This window comes from Salmo trutta, chromosome 13 (genome assembly GCF_901001165.1).
Source record: "Salmo trutta chromosome 13, fSalTru1.1, whole genome shotgun sequence".
In the NCBI taxonomy this organism is placed as follows: domain Eukaryota; kingdom Metazoa; phylum Chordata; class Actinopteri; order Salmoniformes; family Salmonidae; genus Salmo; species Salmo trutta.
In genome coordinates, this window is record NC_042969.1 from 49,217,309 (window position 1) to 49,228,055 (window position 10,747).

A 10,747-nucleotide genomic window follows, 5' to 3' on the forward strand; every position below is an offset into this window, starting at 1 on the left:
TATCAGTTTTATGTTATGTATCTAATGAGGACGCCTCAGTGTCAACTGCCGCAGAACGCTTTGTTGTGTGTGTGTGTTCGCACTAATGTAGCAGTGCCGCTCTGCGCTTCTGAGACCAGACGGATCAAGGACACGGGAAAAGATGAAGGGTGGAGATTAATCCTTTTCTTTTGTTCTCCCTCTTCCTCCCACGTTCCCTCTCTTGTTACTTTTTCAACTGCCCTCCACTCTACCTATTCTCACTCTTTCTTGCTGCCCCCCCTCCCCCCTCCCCCCTTGCCGTCTCCCTTTACCTCTCAGATCTGAACTACTGCGGTACCCACCAGCCCTGTAAGAATGGGGGCACCTGTTCCAACACAGAGCCTAACGAGTACCAGTGTGAGTGCCGAGAGGACTTCCGCGGGCGCGACTGTGATATCGGTGAGTTCATTACTGCTGCAGTATTTCTGCATAGAATTCTGGGAATAATATCAGCACGAAGGAACTTCTAGCACATAGGCAGTTAGTGACCAGATTCATGACTGAATTTGCCTTGTTCTGAGTTTGACTTCTCTCTCTCTCTCCCTCTCCCTTCTCTCTCCCTCTCCCTTCCCCCTCTCTCCCTCTCCCCTGCCGTTCCTCAGTGGAGCATGCATGTCTCTCCTCCCCCTGTGTGAACGGGGCCACCTGTGCGGAGGAACCGTCAGGTTTCAGCTGTGTCTGTGCGGACAACTGGACCGGACACACCTGCGCAGACGGTAATTAGCACCAATCAGCACGGCTGAGATTACCCGTGATTGGAGCAGAGCCAGTGCCAAGATTCAAATCAGTGTCCAGGATGAGACTAATTTACTCAGAACACAAGCAACAGTAATCAGATACAGATAGAAGTCATTACACCACTGGCACAAACACATTAACAACATGGAGTCGCCCCCCCCCCCACCCCTCCCCTCCCCAGTTATTATGTGTGTCAGAGAAAGAGAGAGTGTTCTTACATAAATAGCCCACAAAAAGCAATTGGCGCAGTCACATGCACCCATTACCCATTCTGTGAGACTCGTCCCAGTCCGTGTCTCTTCAAAACAGGTAGAGCTTGCTAAGCTGTGCAGGATAACATGGGGTGTGTTTGGGGTATATGAGGGCCCGTGGGGGTGTATTTTCATCTTTGCCGAAGATTCTCGCCAAGCCAATTAGCTAACAGGCTTAAGTGTTTAAGTTAAGATGAGTGCTTGATCTTAAGTTAGAATACCAATCACCCCTGTCTACCTTCCCCCTTCTTCCCACAAGTTCACAGGGGCCCACACAGCTTGGAGAATGTTCCACTTCACCATTACGGGGGGGGGCGGGGCGGGGGGGGGGGGGGGGGCATTGAGGTCACAAGTGTTTAGGTAGATTACAGGGTCAGTCTGGTCCTGCCTCTGATTCTGAGGCCACAGTCAATAGATCTAGTGATCTCACGTGTGTGTGTGTGTGTGTTTGTTTGTTTGTTTGTTTGTTTGTTTGTGTGTGTGTGCGTATGTGTGTGTGCGTATGTGCATGACGCAGACACAGCGTAAGATAATATGTAATATAGTAAGAAAATATTTGCCATTGAGCAGATGCTTTTATCCTAAGTGACTTAGTCATGTGTAACAGCATAGCTTCCGTCCCTGTCCTCGCCCCTACCTGGGCTCGAACCAGGGATCCTCTGCACACATCGACGACAACCACCCTCGAAGCATCGTTACCCGTCGCTCCACAAAAGCAGCGGCCCTTGCAGAGCAAGGGGAACAACTACATCAAGGTCTCAGAGCGAGTGACGTCACCCGATTGAACCGCTATTAGCGCGCACTGCCGCTAACTAGCTAGCCATCGGTAACACATGATTCATAAATGTTACATCTGGATCAAAGAGGTATCTGTAGAAACATGCAGGGTTCCACTTTGTCTCTTTTTACCCCCATGTTTGTTTATGGTGTAGATCAGCAGACAGTCAGACAGGTACAGCAGATACACACACTGGAAATAATGACTGTGTCACAGGTGCTCTCCCTTCCTCAGTGAGGACAGAGGGGAACCATAGCCCCAGGTCACCAACTCACTCTCCCTCCCTCCCTCCCTGTCTGTATCACTGCTTATTTTGCTTTAACGTGTGTGGGAAAGTACGAGAGTCTGGCTGTGCACAAAGAAAGAAGGCAATTTAGTCTGTCTGTCTCTTTCACTGATTCGTTCTCTCTCTCTTTTTCAATGGACACCATGTTTACAAGAACATTCTCCCTCTCTACCTCCCTGTCTCCCTCTCTCTCTCTCTTTCGTTTTTTATTCCTCTCTCTCTCTCTCTCTCTCTCTCAAGCAATTTCTCTCTCTCCCTCTCAACAAAAATTCTCAAGGCAATTACATTGTAGTAATGATGCCAATTAGAATGGTATTACTCATTGAGCGTTTGTTGACAACATGGCAAACAGCTGAACTATCTATCTACTGTTTGTCACTGGGTGGGAGCACGAAGTCACACACACAACACACACACACACACACTCTGGGGGACAGACTGGCGGTTCGGGTTCTAGGGCATGGATGTCGGAACCACAGCACAGATCAGTTCTTCGACGTGATTTATATATTGGACATTAATTAGAGGGTGCTTTGCTTGTCATTGAGTCTCCCCCTGGGCTGCGGTGGCTTTGAATGGGTTATTGTGCAGGGTTGGGGTAAGGGTCAGGATCATGGAAACTGGTATGACTGTAGGGGTTAGGTAAATGGAAAGGGTTATGAGAGAGGTGCTGACAGATGAGAAATGTACGCCACAGTGGCTCTGCATGGGGGGAAAAAACGATGACCGCATTACTGAACAAATATGCCATGTTTAGCCTATGGGTTCACCCTTCCTACCTCCTTCCCAGCCGGTTGTTTCTACCCTCTCTCTCTTTCTGTCATTTTTTGTTTTATTCCCCCATTCTCTCCATACATTTCTCCCTTTCTCTCCGATTTTAATTACTCTCCAGAGAAGTGGAACGAGGCGTGGCTGCTCTCTCCTCTCCCCTATCCCCCTGTCTCTCTCTCTCTCTCTCTCCCCCTCTCTCTCTCTCTCTCCCTATCTCTCTCCCTATCTCTCGCTCCCCCTATCTCTCGCTCCCCCTATCTCTCGCTCCCCTATCTCTGGATGGGAAAGCGAGCTTAGGAGATCCGGTGAGGTGTGAACAACGTGCAGAAGAGGATTTTATTTATCAGTGTTTGCTCAGGAACCAGAGCAAGAGAATAGGGGAATGAAAACCCAGCCCACGAGCATCCGCATACCAACGCAACGGTTAGGAACACACGTACACATCGCTAACGCACATACAACCGCACGCACATTTGCATAGTTACATTTATATCCGAGCCATTTTTCGCAGCTACTCTAATCTAGAACGACTCATTGTGCGGGCGAATAAGAAAGCTGAAACAACCAGATTAGACGAGCAATAATAGGTCAAACATTCTTAGCGGAAGAAGGGTAAGTAAGAATCACGTTGAACACACCAATTGGTTGGTCGATTAATTGGTCGGTTGTTAGGCGGATTCATATTTTCCATCTCTCCTCAGTGATGTTGAAGTGTAAGTCACTGGTTGTTTTATTGTTTGCTGTATAATCAACTTACGTTCTGGATTAATCGGTTCATTCATTCAGTTCTCTCTCTCTCTCTCCTTTTAGCGGTGCGGCAGTGTGACTCAAACCCGTGTGGGCGCGGGGCGACCTGCCAGGAGTCTCCAGAGGGGTTCCGGTGCCTCTGCCCCCCTGGCTGGACTGGCAGAACCTGCCAACTAGGTCAGTGAGATGGACGCTATGGAACACTAGTTGTCTACAAGAGCGATCGCTTCGGTGTAGATACGTAGTGTATCCACACAAAGCACTTCAAGCTAGAGAATCCAGCCATCAGATCTAACTCAGTATGCGCACAATGTTACACTGTGTCCATTAGACCCAAGTACTCTCATATTGAGAAGAAATTCCCCAAAGCCCTGATGCATATTAGTTCTAATGACAGATGATACTTCAGTAGGGGTTGGGGCACACACACACACACACACACACACACACACACACACACACACAGACACACACACAGACACACACACAGACACACACACACACACACACACAGGCTTGGGGCTCATAAGGTCCGTGGAGACATATTTCAGGATGACAGTCTCCTTATATACCTCTGTGTTGTAGTGATATGTCACACTGACACCTGATAATTCCCTACAGTTCCACTTTATAGCGTGCAGCACATTGCTCACATTCACTCGTTTGCACTCAACACACACACACACACACACACACACACACACACACACACACACACACACACACACACACACACACACACACACACAGCCACACACACAGACACACACACACACAGACACACACACACACACAGACACACACAGACACACACACACACACCACACACTCTTTCTCACCCCTGGTGGTAAAATCCTTATGGGGCTGACAGCAGCAGGGTTTCTATTACCTGACTGTTTCCTGTCTCCTGATTGATGGTGTGAAGTCACACCCTCATCCCCCCCCCCCCCCCCCCTGCTATCAGAGACCACCCTGAGGGGTCTCTCTCAGCTCCAACACTCTGGAGGATGGTGGAGGAGGTGACAGAGACACGAGTGCTTCTATAGCCACACTGGAAGTGGTTCAGCTCCCAGGGGTCTCGTGTAGGAGATGAGACGTCCATACACAGACACACGCAGAGACATACATGCAGAGACACACACGTAGAGACACGCACGCACACACACACAGATACACACACACGCAGAGACATACATGTAGAGACACACACGTAGAGACACGCACACACACATAGATACACACACACGCAGAGACATACATGTAGAGACACACACGTAGAGACACGCACACACACACAGATACACACACACGCAGAGACATACATGTAGAGACACACACGTAGAGACACGCACACACACACAGATACACACACACGCAGAGACATACATGTAGAGACACACACGTAGAGACACGCACACACACACACAGATACACACACACGCAGAGACATACATGTAGAGACACACACGTAGAGACACGCACACACACACACAGATACACACACACGCAGAGACATACATGTAGAGACACACACGTAGAGACACACACACACAGATACACAGACACACGCAGAGACATACATGTAGAGACACACACGTAGAGACACGCACACACACACACAGATACACACACACGCAGAGACATACATGTAGAGACACACACGTAGAGACACGCACACACACACAGATACACACACACGTAGAGACATACATGTAGAGACACACACGTAGAGACACGCACACACACATAGATACACACACACGTAGAGACACACACTCACAAACAGATACACACACACGCAGAGACATACATGTAGAGACACACACGTAGAGACACGCACACACACACAGATACACACACACGCAGAGACATACATGTAGAGACACACACGTAGAGACACGCACACACACATAGATACACACACACGTAGAGACACACACTCACACACAGATACACACACACGCAGAGACATACATGTAGAGACACACACGTAGAGACACGCACACACACATAGATACACACACACGCAGAGACATACATGTAGAGACACACACGTAGAGACACGCACACACACATAGATACACACACACGCAGAGACACACACGTACAGACACACACACACAGATACACACACACGTAGAGACACACACGTAGAGACACACACACGTAGAGACACACACGTACAGACACACACACATAGAGACACACACACGTAGACACACACACACATAGAGACAAACACGTAGAGACACACATATGTAGACACACACACATAGAGACACACACGTAGAGACACACACATAGAGACACACACGTAGAGACACACATATGTAGACACACACATAGAGACACACACGTAAAAACAAACGTAGAGACACACACATAGAGACACACACGTAGAGACACACATATGTAGACACACACGTAGAGACACACACATAGAGACACACACATAGAGACACACACGTAGAGACACACACATAGAGACACACACATAGAGACACACACGTAGAAACAAACGTAGGGACACACACATAGAGACACACACATAGAGACACACACGTAGAGACACACATATGTAGACACACACATAGAGACACACACGTAGAAACACACGTAGAGACACACACATAGAGACACACACGTAGAGACACACACATAGAGACACACACATAGAGACACACACATAGAGACACACACGTAGAGACACACACGTAGAGACACACACGTAGAGACACACACGTAGAGACACACACATAGAGACACACACGTAGAGACACACACGTAGAGACACACACATAGAGACACACACGTAGAGACACACACGTAGAGACACACACATAGAGACACACACGTAGAGACACAATCACACAGATACACGTGTAGACACACATACGCACGCACACACACACAGCCTCTGGCTTAATTGAACTTAATTGGGTTAACATTTTAGTGTCCACAGCCTCTGGCTTAATTGAACTTAATTGGGTTAACATTTTAGTGTCCACAGCCTCTGGCTTAATTGAACTTAATTGGGTTAACATTTTAGTGTCCACAGCCTCTGGCTTAATTGAACTTAATTGGGTTAACATTTTAGTGTCCACAGCCTCTGGCTTAATTGAACTTAATTGGGTTAACATTTTAGTGTCCACAGCCTCTGGCTTAATTGAACTTAATTGGGTTAACATTTTAGTGTCCACAGCCTTTGTCATTGTTGTCTAGTGTGTTTGTTATTTCTCTTTTTAAGAGGTTTATTGCTCTCTGTATGTCTGAGTTGTGCCAGGCTCCTACAAAAGGACTGCTGCTGTAAATTAGCGCCAGCTAAAAGATTGTCCTGAGACCCCACCAGTGATTTTTATTGATGTGTTCTCTCGCTCTCCTTCCCATCTCTCTCCACAGACACCAATGAGTGTGACATGGGTGTGTGTGTCCATGCCCGCTCCTGCCGTAATCTGATTGGTGGATACCTGTGCGATTGCCTGCCAGGCTGGGCGGGGCCTAACTGTGACATCAGTGAGTATGAGGTCGAGGATGGAGCAAGATGGTCCTGTGTGTGCATGTGCGTGTGTGCGAGTGTGCGTGTGCGTGTACCGATCTGTATTTATCTCTGTTCTGTAGGGAACAGCAGCTGCCAGGGGTTATGTCTAAACGGAGGTCGCTGTGAGGACTCTGTGTCAGGCTCACACTGCCTGTGTGTACCTGGTTTCTCTGGGAAGCACTGCCAGACTGGCCCCAGTCCCTGTGATAGCACCCCCTGTCAGCACGGGGGCCAGTGTGTGGACAAGGAGGGCAGGGCGGAGCTGTGTAGCTGTCCCATGGGCTACTCAGGGACCTACTGCGAGGTCAGACTCCATTCTCAGATTCATCATCTTCCTATTGGTTTTCTGAATCCTCCTCACATATTTTGATCTTGTTAATATTTTCCAGATGGTGGTGGATCTGTGCAATCCCAACCCATGCCAGCAGGGGGTGCCCTGTCAGAGTGCCGACGGGGGGTACACGTGTGCCTGCCCCGAGGGTTACTATGGTAATGAGTGCACGAGCCTTAAGGACCCTTGTCATGGCCAACACTGTCCAGGTGAGTCGTAGTGGGACTACGGAGATGATTTTTTTTTCTTCACATTATGTGTGTGTACAGATGTGTTTGTTAAACACGCCTCCCTCTCTCTCTCTCTCTCTCTCTCTCTCTCTCTCTCTCTCTCTCTCTCTCTCTCTCTCTCTCTCTCTGTCTCTCACTAGGTGCCATGTCAGACCCGGCTCGTGGAGGGGTCAATCGCTACATGGTGTTGGTGGGTGTGTCAGCGTTAGTAATGGCGTGCGGCTGCGCAGCCTGCGCCCTCCTCCTCTCCCGTCTCCATCGACGACGGAAAAAGACGCAGGGCGGGCCCCAGGAGGAGGGCATCAACAACCAGAGGGAGTTCGTCACCCTCGTCCGAAACCTGGACCGCCCCGCGCCCCTCCTGCCCCCTCTCACCCCCAACACCACCGCCCACACCCCTGTCCCTGTACAGCGCTTCTGCGAAGAGATCGAGCTCACTCTGCCCCCCTCCCCGGCCCCCTCACACCCCTCCCCTGCACTCAAACCATCAAACCACGCCCCCAAACAGGACATCTCCAACCGTGAGAGGGAGAAGCTCAACCGCTTCCACTACTCAGACAAACAGGAACTGGAGGTGTGACCTTTGGACCTTTCAACTGTCTAGAGGCTTTTATTATTTTGTGCCCGCTTTTCTCTGACCGGGCCCTGGCCCTGGACCCCGGCGCCGTGCCATGTTGCACAGGTTCCTGTGGTGATGACCTCACCCTGACCCATCCCTTCTCTGTGACCGGGCCCTGGCCCTGGACCCCGGCGCCGTGCCATGTTGCACAGGTTCCTGTGGAGATGACCTCACCCTGACCCATCCCTTCTCTGTGACCGGGCCCTGGCCCTGGACCCCGGCGCCGTGCCATGTTGCACAGGTTCCTGTGGTGATGACCTCACCCTGACCCATCCCTTCTCTGTGACCGGGCCCTGGCCCTGGACCCCGGCGCCGTGCCATGTTGCACAGGTTCCTGTGGTGATGACCTCACCCTGACCCATCCCTTCTCTGTGACCGGGCCCTGGCCCCGGACCCTGGCGCCGTGCCATGTTGCACAGGTTCCTGTGGTGATGACCTCACCCTGACCCATCCCTTCTCTCTGACCGGGCCCTGGCCCTGGACCCCGGCGCCGTGCCATGTTGCACAGGTTCCTGTGGTGATGACCTCACCCTGACCCATCCCTTCTCTCTGACCGGGCCCTGGCCCTGGACCCCGGCGCCGTGCCATGCTGCACAGGTTCCTGTGGTGATGACCTCACCCTGACCCATCCCTTTGTGAGCTGATATTGTCATCTGCTAAATGGCATATGTTATTGTTGTAGAATGCTGGGCCTACGAGGTAGCTAAGCAGATCTATTTTGGGGCCTGACCTTGCCAACATCAAGAAACAGCATGGCGGGGAACGTTTTACATCATACCCTTCCGAACTGCTGACCCCGGAGCTAATCTTATGAGGGTTGGCCTTTGAGTTAGAGTCTGGCCTGTGTCTGAGTGTCTCTGTGTTGTATGGGGACTCATGTAGACGGGAACAACTGTGAGGAGCCCTGTGAGCCATTCCCCAGGTTTTAATGTCCCTCTGTAGGCACCCCACTGCCCTGGCTGCCCTGGAAGGCCTGGATAGCCTGTCACCGACATCTGTAACTGGAACTCTACAGGAACTACAGCCCTGCGCTGTTGCCTTGTGGGCTGGGCAGCAACCGACAGGGGATGGAAGGGAAGGGCAAAGTGGTTTTAATTCCAATTAGTCCATTTCCACATTAATTATTGAAGGATAAACTGTGTGTCTGCGTGTGTCTGTGTGAGGTGTGTGTTGGTCTCTGTGTGTCTCTGTGTGTTGGTCTCTGTGTGTCTCTGACACACGCAGACAGCGTGTGTCAGTCTGAGGTGTGTGTGTGTGTGATAAGCATTACAGAGCGTCATGCCTGTTGCAAGGAGAAAGAGAGAAAATGACTGAAGGAGCAAAAGAGAAAAAAAGAATCAATAAACGCAACCTTTAGATAAAAAAGAGGGAAAGGTTAGACAAGAGCGTAGAGCCTCACCCCAATCCATTTCAACCATGAGAGAACTGAGTTCAAACTTATTACACTGTTGCCTGTGCGGTCTCTGTAACACACTGCGGCTGTCAAAGATGTAAGATGTTTTTTATACCTGTGTGTAAAATAGTTCTGTTGTATATATGTTGTACATATTGATATTGTTTTTTTTGTACTGTGGTTTGTCTCTGAATGTCGCTGTTTTACTTTGCTCTATTTGTCCTCTCTCTCCTTCTATTCGTCTGGGGCTGCCAGCAGATGTGGATTGTAATTAAAGTGCATTTACTTCCCAAATCCATGTTTGTGTCGTAGAGTTATTTGTATGTCTCAGATCCAACACAAATGGATCGGTGAATGGATAGCTTTCAACAATCCTGTCGCTGTAGATATGCGAGTTCATCAAGGGAGGTAGAAAGGAAAGACATTTTCAAAGTGTTTGAATGGGTCATGCAGTTCTATGGCTAGTAGCGCCATTCTATTCCACCAGCACTGGGAGTCCAGAGAGGATATTCCATCATGAAGAGCATGGTTCTAAGCCAACATGATCGTGTCACGAGTTCACACAACACACAAACACCTGACCGGCTTTGATTTAATTGCCTGTGAGGGACTTTGTTAGTGTGTAAGTCCCTGTATGTTTATGTTAGAGAGCAAGAGATACTGTAAGTGGGTTCACAATACAGTAAGAATTAATATGTGATTTATATGTGTGTATGTTGTGAGAAAGAGAAAGTGAGTGAGAGGTCAGAGCAGTTACTGAGCAGGCTTTTGACTATGACGAATGTGACCTTTGCCCTTCTCAGACAGGCTATAGGGTGGAAATGACCATGGGCTTCCCGTCCCCACCCTGGCCACAAGGAAATGTAGGAAATAGAGTTTCTACCCAACACGCACGCACGCACACACACACAAAATCACTGCATTGTAAAGACCTCTTCACACCTGCTGTGCAGCTCAGGATGACTCCATAACCCACCCATCATCAACCAAGCAAAGGTCAAAGTTCCTCATTGTACAAAGTTTCAAGTTCCTCGTTCCTCATCA

General features: G+C 49.5%; 1 protein-coding gene across 1 annotated transcript in view; it reads left to right on the forward strand.

Annotated features, from left to right (window-relative positions):
* LOC115205902 (protein jagged-1b-like) overlaps positions 1-9,997 on the forward strand; it is a 65,613-nt gene extending 55,616 nt beyond the window's left edge. Inside the window, exons 7-13 of the mRNA XM_029772335.1 lie at positions 301-420; positions 624-737; positions 3,656-3,769; positions 6,992-7,105; positions 7,211-7,434; positions 7,520-7,670; positions 7,832-9,997. Coding sequence (XP_029628195.1) covers positions 301-420; positions 624-737; positions 3,656-3,769; positions 6,992-7,105; positions 7,211-7,434; positions 7,520-7,670; positions 7,832-8,271 — 1,277 coding nt within the window. The 3' untranslated portion in view covers positions 8,272-9,997. The remainder of the gene's footprint in view (positions 1-300; positions 421-623; positions 738-3,655; positions 3,770-6,991; positions 7,106-7,210; positions 7,435-7,519; positions 7,671-7,831) is intronic.
* Positions 9,998-10,747: the final 750 nt, after the last annotated feature.